General features: G+C 41.0%; 1 protein-coding gene across 2 annotated transcripts; it reads right to left on the bottom strand.

Moving 5' to 3' along the window:
• Positions 1 to 2,313: 2,313 nt before the first annotated feature.
• Positions 2,314 to 24,974, bottom strand: BPNT1 (3'(2'), 5'-bisphosphate nucleotidase 1). 2 transcript variants are annotated; one of them, XM_030557478.1, is made up of 9 exons: positions 24,953 to 24,974; positions 18,498 to 18,625; positions 10,710 to 10,814; positions 10,202 to 10,309; positions 9,145 to 9,193; positions 6,305 to 6,396; positions 4,760 to 4,957; positions 3,966 to 4,071; positions 2,314 to 2,984 (listed from the first exon to the last, which is right to left on the bottom strand). In XM_030557478.1, exons 2-9 carry the CDS (start codon positions 18,615 to 18,617, stop codon positions 2,836 to 2,838), a joined length of 927 nt encoding a protein of 308 aa, XP_030413338.1. In that variant the 5' UTR covers positions 18,618 to 18,625; positions 24,953 to 24,974; the 3' UTR covers positions 2,314 to 2,835. The 2 variants fall into 2 exon arrangements, with proteins under 2 accessions (XP_030413338.1, XP_030413340.1); XM_030557480.1 differs by lacking the exon at positions 24,953 to 24,974 and adding an exon at positions 24,790 to 24,946.
• Positions 24,975 to 25,025: the final 51 nt, after the last annotated feature.

The following is a 25,025-nucleotide window of genomic DNA, read 5'->3' as shown; positions in this document are numbered from 1 at the left end:
GTTAATAGAAGTGCTTGCTCTCATGTCTCCATTCCATTCCTTATTTTGTAGGCCTCCGTGCCTCATTTTCCTTGTCTATACAACGAGGATAATGATACTTACCTCCTTTGTAAAATGCTTTGAGATCTACCGATGAAAAGCACCATATAAGAGCTGGGTATTATCATCATGTCCCCATTTTTTCATTTCTGTAAACCAGGAGTGGCTAAACTTACTGACCCTCCGAGTTCCATACACTAATCTTCAGAAGTTCAAGAGCTGCAAGACACACAACCTGCCCCACAGGGCAGCACCTACTGGAGTGTGGGGGTTCTGCCCTGATGCCCCCGCCCCCTGCAGGACAGAAGCTGCTAGTCCCCCCACCCTGCTGCAGGACAGAAGCCCGAGCTCTCCATCCCAGTCTGGAAGGTGGAGTATAGGAGGATAAGTGGGGGGCTCACACTTTAATTGTAATAGAGCCACATGCGGTTCACGAGCCAGTTTGGCCCTTCCTGCTATAAGCAGCCCCAAACTGTTCAACTGCTTCATACAGAAGTGTTTCCAAATCTCCTATTTTCATCTCCCATCTCCACCCTATTTCCTCCATTAAAATAAATAAACTTCCAATTCATTTATTTCATAGAAGGGTCCATTCTCTTACAGTGCACAAGGAATTAATGTGCATAATATTCAATGTGACACCAACAGGACTAGGTGAATTCCTCAGGTCTCAAGAGTACATCATATACAGTATCATTCGTCATTCAAACAGCAAAGAGTCCAGTGGCACCCTACAAACTATGATTTATTTGGGCATAAACTTTCGTGGGTAAAAAACCTCACTTCTTCAGTTAGGTTTTTACCCACGAAAGCTTATGCCCAAATAAATCTGTTAGTCTTTAAGGTGCTACTGGACTTCTTGTTGCTTTTGTGGATACAGACTAACACGGCTACCCCTGATACTATTCATCATTCAAGAACTTTTAAGATGTTATTTAGCATTAGATGCAATTTAGCAAGCATCCCAGTAACAGAAAAATGTATTTGTCAGTGTCAGAAACTTTTATTAAGTAGACTCAAAAAGTAGCCTGTATCATATCTAATGGAGTATTTTAGGGTTTGTCTACAAGGGGACACTCAGGAAAAATTAATCCAAATTAACTAAAAAAGTGTGAATTTAAAAGTCAGTTAGTTAAATCTGTATGAAAGGTCTAATTCAGAATTAAAATGGCCTTCAATCAGTTTAGTTTAAATTAGTGAATTAAACTAAACTGAATTAAGGCAATTTATATTCTGAATGAGAATGTCCACATAGGGATTTAATGCAGTTTAACTAATTCACTTTTAATTCTCATTTTAGTTAATCTGGAATAACTATAGAAAAGCCCTTAGTTATGAATGAATACTGATTATAGGGTTAGAAATGCCAAAGTTTCACTATTATAGAGCACGGTAAGTATGTCTTACCTGTGTTTTAAGTGCCAATGTCTCTGCTCCATTTAAATACCAAACTGAAATTTATATCTAGAATAGGTATTTTTTAAGAGCAAATCCCAAATAAATTACCTCTTTTAACATCCCTTAAATACGTAAGGATTTAAGAAAATCATTTCAGTAATTAAAATATTAAATATCCTGATTTAAATCAGTTTAAAGAACTAATATTATATAGGAGATGGGAAAAAACACAATTGGTATAAGTATAAGTATCAGCTGGTTGCCACAGATACATTGAAAAAGGAGGTTCTGAGGTCATGTCAGTTTAAAAACTGCTCGACATTTTGGGGTTGCAAAAAAACTTAGACAAGCTAAGAGAAAATCTGTACTGGGTAAAATGAAAGCAGGATGTAGAAAACCGATGCAGGAAGTGTGATGCTTGCATTGTAAGACTGGGCGAGCTCTTGTGCAGCAGTGTTTTGTGGAGGCACCAACCGAGTGCCTTGCTGTTGATATGCTGGGCCTTTGCCAGAGACAAGGGCCGTCAATGACCCTGTAGCAACTGTACTTTTAAAAGGTGCATATAGAATTATGACTAGGAATGAATACACATATGAACCCTCTAGAGTTAGGATGAAATGGAAAGACCTTAGTTCTGATAGCTATAGAAACAGCTACAAAATATATAATCGAAATTGAGCTGCCCATGTGTGACGCGTTAACTCCTGTAGTAATGAAGCAGTTTCGTTGCTATCCCCCACAAACCTAAACTGCTACAAAAACCCTCATTGAAACCGGAGAGAAATATGCCAAACACTAAGAATAAAAGGGGTTTCCACATGCTGAAAAATGTACAAAATGTCAAAAACTGCTATTTACAAAAGAAGCACATCATGCTTAAGAATCAACAACAGTAACTTTATTATAAGCAGTGGGACCCACCAAAACAAATTATTTATTGCCAATATATAAAGTGAATTAAGTATTGCTGCCTATGTACAACAAAAAATGTTGAGCAAATTCAGGCTATGGTTTCATGCCCTGAAATAAGTTAAGGAAATAGATTTGGACTGTGACATTATTATGTGATACAAATGTATACCGTATAACTGCATAAAATCTGTTCACATGAACAGAACTTTCCTTGGGTTCCTTACTTTCAAAGGGAAGGAAAAACATCTACTGTGAATATTGAAAACCTGTAACCTGTTACCTGGTGAAACAACTGTAGATTCCCCCCATCCCCCATGTATCTAGACATTCTGTACACTAATTTCTGAAACAAATCACTGATCAGCACAATATCAGAATGAATCTTGGCTCAGATTTCATAAAAAAAATATATTCAAGCTCATTTGGCAGTTAGCTTGAAATATTATGTTAATGTTCCTCCTCCTCCCCCCCAGTTGGCTTCCTCCTTTAAGGCACAAGGGCTTGTTTAACACTCTCTGGAACACGACTGGCATAGTACTCAAAGTTTCTCAATGTGGCAAGGACCCCTGCTGAATTCATGTGTTTCACCTCCTTGTTATAATGAAAAGGATTTCCATGAATATCAGTCAGCTTGCCTGCAAGAAATATATGAATATGTTATTGGTCCCAGTTCATTTAAGCACAGCACCTGAATTTTTGCGAAAATAGAACACCAATTGGTTCTCTCTTCCTTTGAATCATAGTTGTTACAGATAGATGTAGAAGATCAAGTCTTTTATACTTGCAATGGAAAGATACACTCTCCTGATATCGTATTAAACCAATACTATACTTAATCTTAATGTGTAAAAGGTTTCTTCTAGCCACTAAGATGGACAGCAGAAGAGGTCGAACAACACCACTGATTTAAAGTTAATTATATTTATTCAATCAAGCCTTTTCATAACTTATATTTTCACCAAGGCAAAGTGGCTTTGTGCTGTTTGGAGGGTAGTGATTTTACTGGGTTACCCACTGGACTGATTCAAATTTGAAGCCAAATCCTGCAGCTGTGAGCAAGGACTACAGGATTTGGCTAACTGTTTTGTTGTTCATGAAGTATTATAAGATGCCCTCCGTACACCCAGTGAGCATATAAAGACAATAAATGAATGATTTCAGTAATTGGGAAAAGACCTCATTGTATAGGAAAACAAGCAGAGGAAGCTGTCAGTTGGAAAATAGTAAAACCAATATGTTTTAGAAAGAATTTTTTTGTATTACTTCAATTAGTAACTGCATTAAGTCTTGAATAAAAGCAGACAAGGTAAATTATACTGCCTTCTACTGGCAAAACCAGGGCCTGATCCAAAGCCCACTGTAGTCAATGGGAGTCATTCCATTGATTTCAAAGGGGGTTGGATCAGGTCTTTAATGCTTAACAGCGGTGCTTTGTTTTTAAATATATACACAGGCTTTTAGGTCAAGAAGTTATCTGCCAAAACTGTGTATAATAGAACTCATCTTGGTCTTATGAAAAAGATATCCTATGACCTTGTGCACATAAATACTAGAAAAATCTACTGTAACTTCAACTTCTCTCAAAAAAAGAGTTATGAACATTATTGTTAACTCACCTCCCACAGCGTGTAAAATAGCCTCAGGAGCACACGTATCCCACTTCTTGCACCCAGGACTAGCAAACACATAAGCAGAAGCCTTGCCTTCTATCAGTTGAATGATCTATTACAGATGAAGAATGACAGTCATTTCATATGACCTCCAGGCATGCAAAAGATAGAACAGAAATTCAATGGGAATAGAATTGGGTCAGTTTGGTAGTGCACAAACTGATGTTCTCACCAGAAAGGAGGAGTCTCAGAGGCTCCTCTTTAGGATTTACAAATGTAATAATCTTAAAAGTTTAGACAACAACATAGCTGCTACCATCCAAAGTGATCCATTTTTAATTGACTCAAATATAATCTATAGGAAGCAAATCTTGTCCTTGGCATCCAACTCATGTATCTTGGCTGGTTGCTGGGGAGATCTACCTGGGAGAATGGAGAGGAAACCATCTTCACATGCCTATAAGGCCTTTCTAGCCCTATTGCACACTTTCCATATGGGTTGGGTAAGAGGATCAGAGGCTTCAGGTGGTTGCAGATATTCCATCCTTTCCTTCTCCCCCAAACAAACCCTGCATGTTGCTAGGCAAGGAGCCCCAAGAGCACTGATTCCACACTATGGAGCTGGGGAGCATTCCCTATATCCACCAAAACCTGCCTCACCTCTTTGGGGACCAGTTCCACTGCCAGGGGTCCCTTTGCACCCATTGAGATAAGGATGGCATTTGGCCCTAAATTCTTTGTTCTCTTTACAAAGATGTCATGTCTTACCACTAGCAAAGAAAAATATTGGATTGTCATACCTTATTTCCTGCACCTCCGACTCTCACCACATTATCAGGGTTCATTGCACTAATGCAGTCATTTACCAGCTTACTGCTGTGTGAACGGGTAGTAGTGATGATGTGTTTCCCAGCTGGCACTTCTTTCAGCTGAAATCCAAAGGCACCCAAACCTAGGACACCCCAGATTGTCCTACCCAGCACTGCATCTGCTCCTGCCTACATAGAAGATGCAAAAACCAAGGCTTAGCATTACTACAGCATATAACACTTATTTTTAAAAAAATATATAAACACAAAGGCATAGCTGGAGACTTTTTATTTCATTATTATATTCATTTTAGAGGGTAAAAAAGTGTAAATTGTGGCAATGGAAAAGAAGTGAGTTCTAGTAACTGTAGCCCAGGGCAGGAAGCCAGCACTCCTGGGTTCTGTTCCCAGCTAACTGAGGGACATATTATATGACCTTGGGCAAGTTATTTAGCTTGGGCAAGTGCATGTGCTTTAGTTCACTTGCCTGTCAAATGGGGATAATAATTCTTCCTTATCTACCTCATAGGGTCTTTGTGATAATTAACGGTTGTGAATCTCTTTGAAATCCTTGCATTGGATATTACAGAACTGAAAAGTATCCTCATAGTTATTTCAGTGTATTATACCAAATATGAGCTTTTCTTTGCTATGCCCAATCCGAATCAGCTCCCATTCTATGTCCTTGGACTGTTCCTGAATTTTGCTATTCTGGTGTTATAGTTAATCCTCTTAATCCCCCATTTTGGAGGGCGGGGGGGAGGGTATTAGACTGGGTTTGGTAACACTCTGCAACTCAACTGCAACTAACTGTGGTTACATCTATAATACAGGCTAGGGGTATGAGGCCCCTGGGTGCGTACGTGTACTTGCACTAGTTCTTTTCGAGCTAGCATGAGTATAAGTGTTGCTGCAACAGAAAGGATAGTGGGACTGGAGGCAAAGGGGAGCTGTGGTGGGTACAAACCCATCTGAAACCAGTAGGTATGTACTTGGGACATCTAAGTCATGCCTCTGCTGTTGCTATCTGTACTACTGTGGCTATGTGTACACATGCAGGGGAATCACACCCAGAGCTCATAGTGTAGACAAAGCCAGAGAAATACCTGGTGCCTTTTAAGGCCCAGCTTAATGATGTCCCAGGATTCAGTCATCAAGTCACACTAACAGACTGGAGTGGTAGGCATCTCCCTGTGAATCTAAACAGGTCACTTCTGCAATATGTCCAAAGAGACACCAGCCTGGAGCAAGATATCATGGGTTTTACACTTATGTGACAACCTAGCTACAATACGTGTAATGTCTTGTTACCTAAAAAAGTGGAGAGCTGTTGCAGTTATTTGCATGGCCTTGGAATTCAGTTCCAAGAAACTTGATCTATGGGCTTCTTGATGATAAAGTTCCTTATATTACACCATTAGCTCTAGCTAGTGAAGTGTGGTATGTAGTGTAGATCAAGCACCATTGAGCAGAAATGTGTCCTAGAAGTGATAGTTACAGATCATTTAGTGCTCTCGAGCATTATGCATTTATTACCTCATAGTTGTAGAAGGGCTGGTTAATAACTCCTGCTATTGCTTTACCTTCATAAGCAATTCCAATAAGAACTGTTACATGGTCGAGGAGACCTGTGAAGAAGTAATAAATATTATTAAGTAATGACTGAAAATGAAAGTAAGAAAAAAAAAAACCCCAGCCCTCATGCAAACCCACAATCCTCTATCTTTGTTCAATTACTTGAAAATATTAATAATGGCCAAGATTGTATAAAGTCACTAGTTATTGTGGATGCCTTCATTTTCAGTTGCCAAACTTGAGACAATGTGATACTCTGAGCAATCTGTATTCTGAAAAATAAGACCCTGTTAAGATGTCTCAAATTGGATGCTCAAAACTTGAGGCATCCAAAAATTGCTAGTCACTTTTGACAATCTGAGTCAACATGCATATTAAATATTAGAAAGTCTATCACTGCATAGTACTATGTAAATAACATTCAGATAAACCACAGACCTGAATCAGCAAACACTTGGTAGTAAGCAGTAGTGCCAGTTGTGCCAGATGTTATACAGGCCCACAATTAAAATAAAAATAAAAAATAAAAAAAATTCCCTTGCTACAAAGAGTTCACAGTCTACCTTATCACAAGTTGCAACAGGAAGATACAGTAATGGCACTGCAGACTTTTCAGAGAAGCCTAATAAGTACTTACACAATTGGTCCCTTTACCTAGGCTGGGGGGTGTCCTTCAGCAATAAGGGGGGGATCTACAGGAACTGGAAAACTGAGTTAGGGTGAACAAACAACAGGGACAGTAGTGCGGTCAGAGGGTCAAAAGAAGGGAGCCTGATGGGGACACTGAGCAGAGAACCCCAGACAGCACCCACTGCTCCTCGAAGGCGTCAAGGGAGCCAGTGGACGCCGCCCAGAGGAACTCTGCCCGGATGCGTGAAAGGATTGGACCTTGTTGCGGGGTGATTACCTGCTCCTGCCCTGTGGGGCTTGAAACAGCCCAGGAGAGGCCTGGGGCTGGGGAAGGGAGCAAAGCCTTGGCTGATTGGGGAAAGTGGCTGCAGCTGGGACCATGCCCCAAACAGACTAAGGGACATGGGCAGCCAGAAGCTCAGGACTCTCTCTATGCTTGTAGAGAGAGAAGGGCCTGGCTGCTAGGGAGCTGAGCAGGGTACTGGGAGCGGAGCAGGGCTAGGGGAAGGCTAGAGGAGCTGTGGAGCTCTGGCCTAGGAAAGCCCAAGGCTGTGGGCCTGGGTGAGGGCCAAAGACCAGTACCGGGGTTGCAGAGGGGCAGCCCAGCTAGAGAGAGAGGCAGCAGGTCCAACCCAACCTTGCCTGTGATGAGTGGCGTATACTGCAGTCTGCCTCAGGGAGTGGGGCTAGATGGTGACTGGCAGTAGCCTTACACTGAGGCGAGGTGTGATTAGTGGGTGGGGGTTCCCCTGGGTGGGGAGACCCAGAGTGTAGGGGTACTGCCAGGGGGGCAGCAACCCAGAGAAAGGGGCACTGGGGGCCTGGGAGGGACACGGGGGCCAGTAGTAAGACGGATCACTAGCCTGCAGGGGGTGCTCCAGGATGCTGGAAGAGCTAATTCCCCTGGATGACCAGCAGGAGGCACCACAGGGGTGAGTCCACTCACCTACAGACCCCAATGTTCTACAAAAAATAAGTTTACTTCCATGATAAAAGTAATTATGTTGTTTTAAAACAGTGCTTTAAATACTGTAGTAACATCTGTGTGTTTTGAATGATGGGGACACAAATATTGTAGGATCAAACAAGTTTAGGTCTTTCTCATCTCTAGTCCATTGATCCTTCCCCTTGCAAAGAAAAGCCAGAGAGAGAATGTATCCGATATTAAAGGTTACTATTAATAAAAGCCATTTAAGGCACATCCAAAGCAAACATATGTAAAAGAAAAGGCCCCAGTCCTATGAAGTGTTGAATACTCTCAATTCCCATGGAAGTCAATGGTAGTGGAAGACACGCAGTATGTTGCCGGTTTGAGCTGGGGCCTAATGTGAATAAAATCTCGTACAAGTTATGAAATAGGTTTACAGGAGTCATAGCTGTTTAAAAAAAAAATCTTATACAAACTTCTTGTCAAGGAAATCTCTTTTGAAGACTCAAGTGATCTTAGCTGAAAATTTTATATGGTACTGTACATGGATGTCTGCAGGCAAGTACCAACAGAGTGTTTAGTAGAAAATATACACTGTAGAACAAATAGCATAATTCCAGTGAGGGCTTCTGGAAATGTCATGAGTCAGGATAGCAGAGCTCAAATTGTTTATGTGGACAAGAGAACTCCAAAAACAGTGCAGGAAAACCACTTAGTGACAAATCCTTCTTTGCCCAACAAAGCTAAATGACATTTTCTTTTTCAGATATGAAGCATTTAAGAAATCCTGCGTATTCCTGACTTGTAATACATACATTTGGATCCTGCTTACATGCTCATCTACCCAAAAAATTCTGACTTTCAGTCTGCCCCTTCTCAATTACTTCACAACCCAGTCTTTTCTAGTTCAGTGGTTCTCCAGGCCTCCTGTTCTGCAGGCCACTATGTAAGTGGGAGATCACCGCATTATAGAAATTAGACATAGAAAAGAACTATTATGTTACCTAGTCCCTTCCCTGCCAGTGCAGGTGGTTCCCTACAGTATATTTCTAGTGCTATGACCAGTCTAACATAAAAAAAAAGCTCACAAAATCCTTTCCCTCCCAACATTTTCCATCTATTCTGATGGACTCTGTCACCACAGTTTGATAAGCTTCTAGAATGTTCTAGAAATTTTCATGTTACTTTAATTAAACTGAAATAATTTTTCAGATCAGTACAAATAAGAAAAAGAGAAGCCAACCTTCCGTGTATTCTTTGGTTCCATCCAGAGGATCAACCCACACAACAAGCTTAAAAAAAGAAAATGCACACAACACAAGAGGAATCACAAATCACGGAAATTAAACTATTATATAAAAGAGTACTAGTTAGCAGCAGTGAGAGGAGGATAAACCTCACCATTGTTAAGAAATCTTACACTTAAAGTGCAAACAAATTACATGAGTGTTCATAAATGTTTATTACATATAGGACTGGACAGCTCCAGGGATTTGTAAAGAGATATCAGACTTTTCACCAGCTATTCAGCTGGCTATGTAATGTGGATTTGGTGAGCTCAGTCCATTTTTTATGGAAAGACGTCTACATTTAAAACCTAATATCAACTCACCACCACTTGCACTAATTAACAACGTTGCTTGCAATCTCAGTAGAGATGTCAAAAATTAATAAGAGTTCTGTAAACTTGTCTCTCTCACCAACTGAAGTCGTCCAATAAAAGAAATTACCTTGCCCACCTTGTGTCTCTAATGTTCTGGGACCAACATGACTACAACAACACTGCATACAAGGATTCAATGGGCATGGAAACTAAACTATCCTCTCACTCCTAAAGGTGGTCCCTTTAGTATAGCTCTGATACACATTCATGGAACATTACAGAGAAACCTGCTGACCATGCTACACCCATTCTGTGGATAATTAGAGGGCTTCCATTTTTAGGGCTGTCATTTTGAAAATACTTCCTTTTTAAATTGAATGTGGCACTTAAACCAAAAGAAAGCTGACAACATCAAAATTACACCTCTAACTCGATAGAACGCTGTCCTTGGGAGCCAAAAAAAATCTTACCATGTTATAGGTGAAACCGTGTTATATTGAACTTGCTTTGATCAAGTGGAGCGTGATCACACACCTCCCCCCCAGCACTGCTTTACCACGTTATATCCAAATTTGTGTTATATCGGGTAGCGTTATATCAAGGTAGCGGTGTATCTGTTTTATTTCTTGGATCTTTCTTAGATAAGACTAATAAGCTATATGGGGATATAAGAAAGTAAGTGTAATATGTTTATTACCTCTTCCTCTTTAATGGAACTGTACTGCGGTGGAAAAGCTTTCTTCAGTATTTCCTCACACTGACCGTCCTCAATCAACTCCTCATCTACATCATGAGAGGGCAGGTCCTGACAAAAGGACACAAAAAGACACTAACGGAAACAGGCAACAGCCAGAGAGCACTGCGAGTGAGCCTTTGCAGCTCCCAAATATGGTTCCATTCCTAGCACTGCAAATACAGCAGAGCAAAGTGATACAGCCACTCCCCAGGTTTTAGCCATGTGCCAGCCTTTACTTTTATCCCAGGTTAACTTGGCCTGGCAGGTGTGAAGGGGGATTTGGGATTTGCCTTCCAGTCACTGGATTTGCTGTCAAGTCATCTGATGAAGCTAACGCTGAGGGAAGGGGAATTGGGAGGGAAGATAAAAATTAAAGAGAACACATGGCTCTCTTAAGCCTGCAAATGACAAATCTAAATCATAAGTGGCAAATTAACATCTTGAAAATGTAGATAAACACAGTTCTCACCTCTTCTCCAATGATTGTCAGTCGGGGGAATTTTCGTGCCAGTGAAGCGCAAATGCTCATTTGTACCAGTCGGTCGGCTTTGGTCTGCAAGTCACTGGGTCCACACTGCAGAGGATGGGAAGGAATTATTCTACTTTAAAACAACACAGTGGCCTGTATCGCACTGATCACTGATATCCATTTCATAGTGGAGAAGGACCCTCGTCACAGAAACCACCATCCCAATTAACCAACTCGAGAGAAGCCAAGGACTGAATAGGTCATTGAGACCGAGTTTCCTCTCTTATCTGTCTCAAGAGTGAAATACACTGGTAGGGCAGTGTGAGGAAGCTTGTTCCAATGCTGCATGTGTTGTACTTTCTTAGTGAATTCAGCACAAAACATCCTTATTTTGTATGATAACATTCATACAAGTATACCACACTTCACAGAGCCAAGTAGTATATCAAGTTAAATAAACATAAGAGAAGGTGATAGAAATTAAGAGACATAAATAGGGGAGAAAAATGTTTTCACATGCTACTGAAAAGACAGAGTTGAAGAGGCAGGAGCTGCAGAGAAGAGGGCTGTTATTCTGGCTGGAGCGGATGTATTGAAGGACAGAGAGAGTAAAGGTGCTAAACAAGTAAAGGGATGTAAAGGGAGAAGCAGGGCTGGTTCCAGGTTTTCTGCCGCCCAAGTGGAAAAAAGAAAAAAAAAAAGCCACAGCAACCAGATCGTGCCACTCCACTGTTCGGCAGCAGGTCCTTCGCTTCGAAAGGGACTGAGAGACCCACCGCTGAAGCAGGGCCGCCCGGGGGTTGGGGTGGGGGTGGCGCAAGTGGAGCAATTTGCCCCAGGCTCCAGGCCCCACAAGCCCTGGCCTTGGTCTGGGTCTTCAGTGGCATTTCGGCGGCAGGGGGCCCTCCAGTGCTGCCGAAAATGCAGAGCGACTGAATGCCCCACCACAGCTGAAATGTCAGACCCAGACTGCCGCTGGGTGAATAATAGCGCCACAGCTCCCCTGCTTTGCCCCACGCCCCCTGAATCCTCTGGGCAGCCCTGCACCAAAGACCCAGATGTGCCGCCCCAATAGTGTCCAGAGTGCCGCCCTTTGGAATTGGCCGCCCCAAGCACCTGTTTCTTTAGCTGGTGCCTGGAACTGGCCCTGGGGAGAAGGGCTTGGTAGTAAAGAGGAGAGATCTTTCATCATTCAGGTTGTGTGCATGCAACTCACACTGAAGGCAATGGGAGTGAATGTATGTAGTTTATGGGATGGTCAGGCCCAAGAGGGTGAATTTTTTCGGACTGGATCTTGGAAAGATTAGGGAGCCATTAGTTGTTTGAAGATGTTTATACATATGAGAAGACAAGTGGCATTCTGCACATGATGTCTAGGGAGCTGTTCCTTGGGAAGGCCAAAGAGAAGGGAGTTGCTATAACTTCTGTTAATGTTGTCAATTTGCATTATTCAGAAGCACAAGGTTTCCACTATAAAAACTGACTGCTTAGGAAAATGCAGCTACTTACAATTGCTGGGATAAATGGCTCACTCAAAATAACTTTTTACAACCACAAAAAGGTGAGAATGCTGGTCTCAACTGTATTTTCATGATATTTTCCTGTATGTCAAATTTCTTAAAGCATAATAAAATGAAAATTATAATAATAAAATTTAATTTTGATTCAATGCATAAAGCCAAAAATAAATCGTATTCATGTATAGATTCAGACTTTGCAGGATTGGGGCTGTGATATTTTGTGGAAAAACTTTTTTTTAAGTATATATGGAATTTGTTTAAAAAAAAAAGTTAGACCCATTTTATCTATAGTCTGCAGACATTTTCCACACCCCACAAACCACTGAAGTCTAAGATCACTCACACAGTGGACTAGCAAAGGCCAAGCTGCTAAAGTGCAAGTTAGCATTTTGTGCATAGCTTTTGAACTAATATTAAACAAGATGGGGAAAGTTATAATCACATTTACTAAAATAATCCCCTTGACATTGTTCTTAATTTGTAGTACTTGGCCTTATATGATTATTGGGGAGTGGGGAGGGTTGGGGAAGAGACTTCTATTGATTTGGCAGCTTTTTTGTTGAGTATTGCTGTTCCAGTACAGGTCTAAAGCCTGTAATCCTTGCACATGCAAAAGTCCTACTGACAGACTTCAGTGAGAATAAGAATTTCAGGATTTGGTTCACAGAATCACAAGAGTTAGAAACAGAAAAGACCTTTTAGGCCATCCAGTCCATCTCCCTGCCAGCAAAGAGAGGAAAGTTGGTTTTGTGACTGAGGCCCTGGACTGGGACACAAATTATTTGAATTTACTGTGGATCCTTGGCCAGATCACTAATCTCTCTGTGCCTCAATTCCCCCATCTGGAAAATGGCATCTTGTATATTAGATTATATACTCTTCAGGGTAGGGATATCCCTTATTAGACATGTACAGTGCCTAGCACAATAAAGCCCTAGTCTTGGCTGGAGCCTACAGGTATTACTGTAATACAAATAATTATTATTCAAGACTGCCCCAATCAGAGGTTAGGAGAAGAATAGAGTAGCAAAGATCTCCAGCCCATCACAGCAGGCAGAAGGGGCCTGGGATAAAGATGGGGAGAGAAAAACCTTCTTTCAACACCATGAAGGGGAAACAGGTGGAGTTTCAAATTTATGGGACATCTAGTGACCAGAGCAAATACGAAAAGTTGGAACCTCTTAGCATGAGCCTGCAATGTTAGTCTCTAAGGTGCCACAAGTACTCCTGTTCTTTTTGTGGAGACAGACTAACATGGCTGTTACTCTGATAGGAGGCTGTTTCCTGATAGGAAACCCAGCAAGGAAGAGGTAGGAGTGGGGGAGCTGGACTCCTCTCCATTGCATTATCCCTGATTCTCACTGGTAGGCACTCTTCTAAGGCCTCTTCAAAAACTCCAAAAGGTAATAAAATGTTTTAAGTACATCAGAAGCAGGAAGCCTGCTAAACAACCAGTGGGGCCCCTTGATGATCGAGATACAAAAGGTGCGCTTAAAGACGATAAAGTCATTACAGAGAAACGAAATTGATTCTTTGCTTCAGTCTTCATGGCTGAGGATGTTAGGGAGAGTCCCAAACCTGAACTGGCTTTTGTAGGTGACAAATCTGAGGAACTGTCACAGATTGAAGTGCCACAAGAGGAGGTTTTGGAATTAATTGATAAACTCAACATTAACAAGTCACCGGGACCAGATGGCATTCACCCAAGAGTTCTGAAAGAACTCAAATATGAAGTTGCGGAACTATTAACTAAGGTTTGTAACCTGTCCTTTAAATCGGCTTTGGTACCCAATGACTGGAAGTTAGCTAATGTAACGCCAATATTTAAAAAAGGCTCTAGAGATGATCCCGGCAATTACAGACTGGTAAGTCTAACATCGATACCGGGCAAATTAGTAGAAACAATAGTTAAGAATAAAATAGTCAGACACATAGAAAAACAAACTGTTGAGCAATAGTCAACATAGTTTCTGTAAAGGGAAATCGTGTCTTACTAATCTATTAGAGTTCCTTGAAGGGGTCAACAAACATGTGGACAAGGGGGATCCAGTGGACATAGTGTACTTAGATTTCCAGAAAGCCTTTGACAAGGTCCCTCACCAAAGGCTCTTACGTAAATTAAGCTGTCATGGGATAAAAGGGAAGGTCCTTTCATGGATTGAGAACTGGCTAAAAGACAGGGAACAAAGGGTAGGAATTAATGGTAAATTCTCAGAATGGAGAGGGGTAACTAGTGGTGTTCCCCAAGGGTCAGTCCTAGGACCGATCCTATTCAATTTATTCATAAATGATCTGGAGAAAGGGGTAAACAGTGAGGTGGCAAAATCTGCAGATGATACTAAACTACTCAAGATAGTTAAGACCAAAGCAAATTGTGAAGAACTTCAAAAAGATCTCACAAAACTAAATGATTGGGCAACAAAATGGCAAATGAAATTTAATGAGGATAAATGTAAAGTAATGCACATTGGAAAAAATAACCCCAACTACACGTACAATAGGATGGGGGCTAATTTAGCTACAAGAAGTCAGGAAAAAAATCTTGGTGTCATCGTGGATAGTTCTCTGAAGATGTCCACGCAGTGTGCAGAGGCAGTCAAAAAAGCAAACAAGATGTTAGGAATCATTAAAAAGGGGACAGAGAATAAGACTGAGAATATATTACTGCCCTTATATAAATCCATGGTACGCCCACATCTCGAATACAGTGTACAGATGTGGTCTCCTCACCTCAAAAAAGATATTCTAGCACTAGAAAAGGTTCAGAAAAGGGCAATTAAAATGATTAGGGGTTTGGAGAGGGTCCCATACGAGGAGAGATTAAAGAGTCTAGGCCTCTTCAGCTTGGAAAAGAGGAGACTAAGGGGGGATATGATAGAGGTATATAAAATCATGAGTGATGTGCAGAAAGTGGATAAGGAAAAGTTATTTACTTATTCCCATAATACAAGAACTAGGGGTCACCAAATGAAATTAATAGGTAGCAGGTTTAAAACAAATAAAAGTAATTCTTCACGCAGCGCACAGTCAACTTGTAGAACTCCTCACCTGAGGAAGTTGTGAAGGCTAGGACTATAACAATGTTTAAAAGGGAACTGGATAAATTCATGGTGGCTAAGTCCATAAATGGCTATTAGCCAGGAAGGGTAAAGAATGGTGTCCCTAGCCTCTGTTCATCAGAGGATGGAGATGGATGGCAAGAGAGAGATCACTTGATCGTTTCCTGTTAGCTTCACTCCCTCTGCGGCACTTGGCATTGGCCACTGTCGATAGACAGATACTGGGCTAGATGGACCTTTGGTCTGACCCGGTACGGCCGTTCTTATGTTCTTTTTTGTACTGACCTCTAGCTAGTAGATTTATTTCTTTGACCAGCAGGTATCTAATAAATATTTCATTATCAACAAAATGAGTCAAACAGGATCGTTTGTAAAGTCATATATGCCAAAGAAGTGAGAGAAGAGGCTGGGATCAAGTTAGATCAGAGGTCCCCAAACTGTTGGAAGAGGAAGAACGTTCGGGGGGGTGCAGCTGGGGCCAGGGCCAGCCCTGCTGGAGGGCAGGTGGGGGAGAGGCACCCAGCACTACTCCTGTCCCCATCTGTGGCCCCAGCCTCATTCTCCCTTGCTCCTGTCTGTGTCCCTGTCAAAACCTAATCCCAGATTTGGACCTTAGCGTCCAAAATATGGGAGTTAGCATGAAAACCTCCAAGCTTAGTTACCAGCTCGGACCTGGTACTGCTGCCACCACCCAAAAAATTAGAGTGTTTTGGGGCACTCTAGTCCCCCCAAAAACCTTCCCTGGGGACCCCAAGACCCAAGTCCCTTGAGTCTCACAACAAAGGGAAATAAACCTTTTCCCTTCCCCCCCCTCCAGGTGTTCCTAGAGAGATACACAGAAGCAACCTCCGTGAATCTAAACAGAGGGATTCCACCCTCCCCGTTCCCAGCCTGGAGAACAGAATTACCGAGAGTCAATCTCTCTTCCCCACTCACCCAGAGTGAATGCAAAGTCAGGCTAGTACATCTAACACACACAGGTTTTCCCCTGACTTCTTCCTCCCACCAATTCCCTGGTGAGCTGCAGACCCAATTCCCTGGAGTTCCTCACTAAAGAAAAACTCCAACAGGTCTTAAAAGAAAGCTTTATATAAAAAAGAAAGAAAAATACATACAAATGGTCTCTCTGTATTAAGGTGACAAATACAGGGTCAATTACTTAACAGAAATATGAATAAACAGCCTTATTCAAAAAGAATACAATTTAAAGCACTCCAGCAACTATAGACATGTAAATACAAAACTAAAACTCAACTTTGTACTCACAACTTGGAAACATAAGATTAGAAAGCAGGACATAGAAAAATCCTCCTCATAGCTGAGAGAGATTCAGGCAGACAGAAGAACCAAGAACAAAGGACTCACCCACAAAAAACCCTCCATCCAGAGCTGAAAAAATCCCGTTTTCTGATTGGTCCTCCGGTCAGGTGCGTCAGGTTACTTTTTTTTTCAGGTGAAAGAGACATTAACCCTTAGCTATCTGTTTATGACAGTCCCCTCTCTCCCAGAATGGTGGGGAAGGGGGCACAGACAAGGGTAATTGGGGAGCATGAGGTAGAAGGTTTTGGGGACTTACGTTTAAAAAAGAAAAAAGGTAAGATAGAAGAGTAGCAAGAAGGGAGGCAATTACATTAAAAGATCATAAAGAAAAAAAGGGCCTACTTATGGTGCATATTCTATTTCTTAGGCTTAAAATGCACAATATGCTAAGAGTCATAGTAATTGAATTAGAACACACATATTTATTACATGATACCAGGAGTAAGATGATTGTATGATAACATTACCAAGCTCTGGATTTCTAACTTACTGTAGTTAGGATAACTAAGCACATTGAAAGAACTTGCAGTTAGACTTGAATAGGATATATTTTCTCTTTCAAATGAGGGGAAGAAAAAAATAAAAACAAACAAAGCATTCAAAAACTAACCATTAAATCAAAATCATTCCATTAAAAAAAGGTGTAAATATTTTATAATGAGGATGCTTTAATGCCTGCTAGGGGAAAGGAGAAACAGAAAAGGAAAAAGCAGTAAGAACATCTAGAGAAATCACTGAAGTAAGATACACCAGCCCAGAAACTGCTGTCAGTTGGGTAACTGGAGACCAGGAATCTGGGGGGGAGAGTTGGTTATTGCATCTTATATAAAATGCTGCAACAAGATTAGAAATGGGGTCAAGATAGGGTTCCGGCCAAAGGGAGCTGCTGAGGGTGTTACCTGCAGGCAAGAGTGGTGCTGGAGCCTAGGACCTGGACCTCCTGGCTGCTTCTGGGTCACGTGGGTCAGGGCAGGCAGCCTGCCTTATCCCCCATGCTGCACTGCTGACCAGGAGCTCCCTGATATAAGCCCATGCCCCAACTGAGCCCCAACTCTCAGCTCCCCCAAATCAGTAGCACCCTCCTGAACCCCAAATTCCTCATCCCCAGCCCCACCCCAGAGCCAGCACCCCAGGCCAAAGCACCCCCTCTTGCACCCCACCCCCCTGCCTCAACCCACAGCCCCCATCCACATTCCGAATCCCTCATTTCTGGCCCCACCTCAGATTCCACATCCCCAGTTAGAGCCTGCATCCCAACCCCCTGTGCCAGTCCAGTGAAAGTGAGTGAAGGTGTGGGAGAACAACCCACCAAGGGAGGGGGAATGCAATAAGCAGGGGCAGGGCCTCAGGGCAGTGGCAGGGCTAGGGTGTTCAGTTTTGTGCAACTAGAAAGTTGGCAACCCTATTGGGCTCCAGTAGGCCCCGTCCTTCCAATCCTACCCTAAGGACTGGGGTACCCATGACCCAGGGGTCCTGTCCATTTGCTGGATCAGGAAGAACAACCTGAGCCAGATAGGACTTTTGGATAAATAGCTGGTTTTTAATTTGTCTGTTGGTCCCTGGAGAATCCAGTTTGAATTCATATATGCCAACCTTTCCAGGGGGTGGCTTCAGAGGATGGACAACAAAGGATGGACATTAAAAAATCCCTCCTCCTAGAGGGGTTACATACAACTCACAATAACTCATACACAACTGCATTTTGAATACAATGGTCACCAAAGGTATTAAACCTAATTCAATAAAGTATGCCAGGATATTGTCAGTCCGTCACAGCACCCGCTCCCCCTAATTGTGCGGGAGCTACCTGATCATCAGAAAGAACCCCTTGGGCTGTTTTTAACTCAATGTTCTTAACAGACATAATCAGTATTAAGCAAAATAAGTACCTTCTCCACTATGCCCAGGTCTCCACCAGTCATCACATTTCTGACTATTGTTCCAGCTCTGTGCGCAACAGAATACGCAGAGGCCATTAGGCGCATCAACACAGTTGGAGAAGAAGCCATATCAAGTGCTGAAGAGAATCAAAAAGCGAACTTGTGAATTAATATTACACATCATGGGTTTCATGTATTAGCATTCAAGGGAAGAATAAGAAGCCCATGGAAGATTAGGTTACGCCAGGAGTAGAGTTTGGAGTGTTATTTATATAAAAGTAAAACCTTTTGCGGTAGCTGGGTAAGTGGGAGACTTCAATTAAATTATTACAAGTTTGGGGATGGGAAGTCATTTCAAATAGTAAAAGCTTTTGATAACCAAGGTCTGACTGTAGTCCTCTCTTAACAGAGTGGAAGGCAGTAATTTTTGTAGTTTACAATGTGACATGGATGCAAAAAAGGGTTGCATAATGAGAGGCATTGCATCATGAAGCAGAGGCGGTAGCCCTTCTCTAGATGACTCTTGTAGGTGAATTTACCCTCTCTTAGTTCCTTGGTTGCAGGAACTAGCATTGTTTCTCTATCTTCCCTCCCTGTTCCTGCAACCTCACATTTCCTCCTTGCCTCTCCACAGTTACCCTGTTTCCCATTCTCCCTCCCATTTCTTTTATCTCAAATCACCCTCTTTGCCCTCAACTTCTCACTGCCCCTATTTTCCTGCTCTTTATCCCCATCTATGTTCTCCACATTCCCCTCCCTTATTCTCTCTCTTTCTTCTCCATCTCTCACACCACACACACATTCCTACCCCCTCGCTTCTCTAAAAGGATACTTCTCACTTTCTGCGCTGCCTAAATCTTGGTTTATCCTGAGCAGAAACTGCTAATAATGCTAAGTGTCTAGTATATGGAGTTTTATGAATTTCAATAAAATACTATGTAGAAATGGGATAAAAAAAAACTAAACAAAACAACCCAGTCTGATAACTTTACTGATAACACTAAACTTGCAATTCTCATTTTAAAACCTAGCGGCATGTAAATTACCCAGATTAATGCCAAAATTACATCAGACTACAGCCCTTCACTTCTGGCTTGATCACGATCAGGCATGCTCTTGTAGCTAAAGCACTGGAAGAGTAGGAATTTGTTCCAGGAACAGAACTCAGGAATCCTCTTACTGATTTCCTGTATAAACTTGATTAAATAATTTAATTTGCCTATGCATCATTTTCCTTATCTGAAACATATGAATAATAATACTTACCTGCGTCATGGGGTGTTATGAGGTTTAATTAATCAGCAAAGTGCTTTGTGATCCTTTGATGGAAAGCACATTTATAATAATTGCCTTGTTTTGTCAAAGTGGGTGGATAAAAATCAACTTTTATTAAAATCAGATTTTTTAATTTAAATTAAAACACATTTTTAAAGAAATCTATTGAAAATTAAATTTGAATACAACTATGTTAAAGCCCAAACTTATTAAAATTTAAATTATATAAAAAATATTAAGCAGTACTTGTTTGCTGCCAAGTTTTTAAAAGTCAAACCACAGAACTAGTAGATGCCACTGGCTAAGCACCAGAAACCAGTCTGTTGAATTGCTAAACCAGCTTTCAACCAGCAGTAGCCTTTTATGCAAATGCAAAGAGAATATTTTCTTCACTTCCATTTATCCAACTAGTTCAGTTCAACAACTAGTTCATTCAAAGTTAAGAAACTAATAGGAGTTGGAAAAGCAGGAAAGTGTGTTTTCCTCTTCCAATCTATGAATAAAAACTAGGTGTGAGAAGATGAGAGTTGTGAAGTCTTGAAGAACATGGTGACCAGAAACAATTAGTTCAATTTCACAAACTACAGACAATAAAATACTTCTTTTGTTTAATAAATCAGTTTTAAATTTATCAAAAACATGCTTTGATACCCCCCTTGTATTCATGTACATCAGGGTCCTTTTTATTTACCCAATAAACAATTTGAAAATGCTATTTTGGAGCATTTTCAATTAATTCCAATTTCCATCCAATTTTTTCACTAGTAAAAAAATTAATAATCTGTTAAATAAGAAATGCATCATTCACCATTTTCCAACGATAAATAATGTAAAAATTATGCATCTGAAATATAAGTTAAGATATATAATTGCTTAAATAAAAGTGTATCTATATAGTACATGTATGTGTATATCCCCTTGGTTAGCAAATTTAGCGTGAAGGCTGTATTTAGTTAAATATCAGCATATTTTAATGACAAATGAGAAACAAGCTTTCTTTAGCAAACTATATAAAAAGTACAAATGCAAAACAAGGTTTCCTGCTTGCTGATTTAAATTATGATTAAAATTGATTATTTAAATCACTTTGATTTAAATTAATTCATCCTGTTAACAACTTAAATGCCTTTTTCCCCCCCAGTTCTCTCTCATTTGCATTCCATTCATTCTGTGCACAAAGACTAAGTGCTGCAGCTTTAGGGATGATACGCTGTATCTTCATAAATAACAAACGGTTGACTGCCTGATTTCTGTTTGTACTAAAAGTAAACTTAAATATGGAGTCACATTTGGCACCTACATCACTTTGATTTAAGTCTATCTACCCTGTTAAATTAAATGCCATTTTTTTCTAGTTCTCTCTCAATTTGAGTCCCAAGTGACAAACAGTCTTTAGATACAGTCCTGTCAAGGCACCCCTCAGGTGGGGAAGGACTCTGAAACCTGTCTTTAGAATATGTCATTGTCACTTCTTAATCAGCAGCTTCTTTCCCCAGAGCCAGATGGGCTGCCTCCACAGCAGATCAAGTCACCGCCAGCCCCAAGAGCAAGAGACCAAGTTTGGCATGTCTAACAAAGATCTTATATGAGACTGCAGAGCATGACTACTAAGCCACTGGGTTGCCTCTTCTAATTGTTAAAGATGTAATACTAAACTACTATTACTAATCCCTCATACATTTGACTTTGGAGGGTGTTTAGCTGGAAGATGTGGTCAGAATGACTGAGGCTAAAGTCTGGCTCCTTTTGCAGCTGCTATTGAGAATTAGATCTATGTGACTTGAAGCCTTTGGTAACTAAAATTAATATCTATAAAATGGCTACGATGTCAAATTTTTACATATGTGACACGTAGCATTCACTGTCACAGGATATTGACGCAAATATTATTATTTACTGAGCTCTCTTACTGCATCCAGTACTATGGAAAACATACAAGAAGTCAAAGCGACTATTGCAAGGAGTTCAGAGTCTGAGGCCATGATCTTGGAGTTCCACTGAATTAAGTGAGCTCTGTGTGGGCCTAGGAGTCTCCTCCCACATAGCACCTTGCAGGAGTGGGCCCTAAAGTTACGTAGACAGTACATCTGAAAGACATAATACACCACATAGAGTACTGAAATGAAGGCACAGTCTCAAAGGAGTGGTAATGATTTCCTCTCTCTTTAAATCTCTCTCTGGTAGATTTCTTGCTGAAAAGCTTTAAGAAAGAAATATGTTTTAATGAGTTTGTACTGTTTTTTTAATAAAGTCATTTGTTACTCAGTAACATTTACAACACCGATTAAGTATCTACATTACTAAGAATAGCAGCTACAGTTGATTAGCAAAAATGAATTTACAGAGAAAGTGATCAGCAACTGGGGTCAGGAATAATTTTACTCCATGGCAGCAGTCTTACATAGTTAGGTTAATCTGAATCAGAGGACTTAGGTTCATCATGAATTGTGGCTCTGGATTATTTTTTCACCCATATAGTTGTTGTTAGGGTATTTGATGTGTTGGATGAGGTACACCACATGTTATGATAGGCATGAGTAGGACCCATGGATCCCGAAAGGTGTGTTGTGGGGGATGTGCGTGTGTTGTAGTAGTGGTGCAGCCAAAACTATATGGGTGAAATCAGACAATTGTTGTGCTCTCCAATGAATTCACACAGAAAAATGATGAAACACAAAAAACACCATCACCTCCAGGCAAACACTTTTCAGAAAATTATCACTCCATATCTAAACTCTCAGTCCTCATCTTCAAACGAAAACTTCACAACACTTTCAAAAGATGAGCCTGGGAACCGAAATTCGTAACTCTGCTGGACACTAAAAACCATGGTCTTAACACAGACATTGGTTTTATGGCTCATTACAACACTCTGGGCTTGTAACACTACTACTTATGTTGATATAACTTATGTCACTCTATAGTGTGAATAAGCCACCCCCCTGAGTGATGTAAGTTACACCGACCTAAGCGCCTGTGTGGACAGGGCTATGTTGCACTATATCAGCAGGAGAGCTTCTCATGCCAATGTAGCTACCACCTCTCATGGAGGTGGTTTTATCACACTGATGGGAGAGCTCTCTTCTGTCAGCATAAAGTATCTTCCCCAGACAGGCTGCAGCTGTGCCACTGTAGTAGACTAGCTTCTAGTGTAGACTAGCCCTTTGTAGCTTACTAACCCAACTTTGTCCTACAGCTGCTAGGGAGTTAATTGCCCACTTTATTTTAATTGGTCTCCTCCAACACCTGGTAACTTCTTATGCTTAACGATCTGTCCCACCTTATGTTTAGCTGTGACATCTTCGTTACCTTTTCTATATCTGAGGAAGAGCTCTGTGAAGCCTGAAAGTTGTTGGTGGAAAGGACAAGAAGTTGGTCCAGTAAAAGATATTACCTCATCCACCTTGTCTCACATATCTTGGGACCAACACTGCTCAAACACACAAAACCGCTTATAGCAGTTTAGCTTGCATCCACAAATTTACTGACACAAGATACACCAACATATGCCAGGCTTAACAGGGATGTTCAAATCAATTTAAGTTTTGCACTGGTTTAATTGAACTGATGCAAAAAATATACTTTTAGTTAAATGTGTGTATTTGCCTGTGCAAACCAGGCCAAAGGCTCTCACTGTGGCTATGTCTTCAATACCAGCCGTATCGGCGGGTAGCAATCGATTTCTCGGGGATCGAAATATCGTGTCTCATCTAGATGCGATATATTGATACCCGAACAAGCTCCTGTCGACTGCGGAACTCCACCAACGCGAACAGTGGTAGCAGAGTCGAGAGGGGGAGCTGCGGATGTCGATCCCACGCCGTGAGGACGGTAGGTAACTCGATCTAAGATACTTCGACTTCAGCTCCACTATTCACGTAGCTGAAGTTGCGTATTTTAGATCAATTTCCCCCCCTACTGTAGACCAGCCCTGTGTTAACATCACTTGTGCTGAAGTGGTAGTGGCACACGTGCATAAAGCCCAAAGCCTGGATGCTCCTATGTATGTGCTTAACTGTACTTCTGTGAGTAGTCTCATTGGGCTAATAATGTTGTGTCTGCAGTATAAGGGCCTAATTTTGTAAAATTGTAAATTTTGAAAAATCTGTAGATATGGCTTTTCGGTGGCAAACCCACCATAGACTCAGATGTATCTCATTCTTCCTGTATCTGCTAAAGTAACTGGCTGGGTTATAAGGAAGAACAAAAATCCTACTTCATTGGGTGTGGCTGGTTCACTTTCTTACTCTCTTCCTTGTTCTCAGCAATATCCATTTCAGCTTTGCTTCAACTGAGCAATAAACTGCACGTTTAAAGAGACACTGCTGAAAGTAGTAGCCCAGAACATAGTTTTTTCCTTTTATGCTTCTAAATCTAAGTAATGTATAGATGGTTTGCTCCTCCACTATCAAAATAAATTTCTTCAATTTTCCCCTATCCTTTTAAAATGATTGTTTAAAAAAAATAATAATAAATCAGCAACAGCCTTCCACTCATGAGCAGTTCTACAACAATAAACGAGAGTGAAAAGATGATTGAGGAAAAATATCTTAGGTTGAACTTTTTCAAAGATTTAGTTTAGGTTTTTTAATCACTTTTAATTGATCTAACATAGTTTTACCTTTATTTTTAAAAAGCAAGGAACTTGCCCCTTAAGGTAATTCCTTTACCCCACATACAAATGCAAATAAAGCAACTGAAATTATTTCTGTCTTGTGCTTTTCCAGATGAGATCCTTGCTTAAAAATCTCATACATATGTGCATTGACTATTCTAACTTGTACGATAATCTTAGCAACCAGAATTAGAAAAGAGAGAACCCCTTAAACTCACAAGACTCGTGGATACACGACAACTCGGTTAATGAAAACATTTACCTGTCTTTCAAGCCATTTTTTCTCTTTGTTCTCCCACCAGAAACCACTCCTAATATTGAAATTTTTCCTCCCCATTTATAACATTCACATGCTAACACATCTGTAACTGGTGTATATGAAACACAAACCCTGGATAAAGAATAAAATACCTGTGGTTCAGCCGTTAGCAAAGAAAGCTAACTACTTCCTCTGTGCAATACCCAGACTGCTCCTTCTTTTTCACCCAATAACCCTTCTATGCCTCCAAAACCTTCTGGGTCCTAAACTTCACCCTTTCCAAGGCTTGTCAGCAGCGCCATTCAGCTGACCCACCCAGAGAACACGCCTGGGTGATTTCCTGTGCAATATTCCCTGCAGCCTCGGGAGCGCCCAACATTCCAGCCCT

The sequence above is a fragment of the Gopherus evgoodei genome, chromosome 3 (assembly GCF_007399415.2).
Source record: "Gopherus evgoodei ecotype Sinaloan lineage chromosome 3, rGopEvg1_v1.p, whole genome shotgun sequence".
NCBI lineage: Eukaryota > Metazoa > Chordata > Testudines > Testudinidae > Gopherus > Gopherus evgoodei.
Note: the sequence above shows the minus strand (reverse complement) of the source record. Positions and strands in the feature narration are given on the sequence as shown.

What these genes read in the sequence shown, in the direction of transcription:
- BPNT1 (XM_030557478.1), bottom strand. Translation starts at nt 18,617, where the DNA reads ATGGCTTCTTCTCCAACTGTGTTGATGCGCCTAATGGCCTCTGCGTAT. An exon ending in AACCAAAGAATACACGGAAG is followed by an intron (nt 6,397 to 9,144) that starts GTTGGCTTCTCT and finishes ACTTCTTCACAG; the next exon opens with GTCTCCTCGACCATGTAACA. An exon ending in AGCCCTTCTACAACTATGAG is followed by an intron (nt 4,958 to 6,304) that starts GTAATAAATGCA and finishes TCTTCTATGTAG; the next exon opens with GCAGGAGCAGATGCAGTGCT.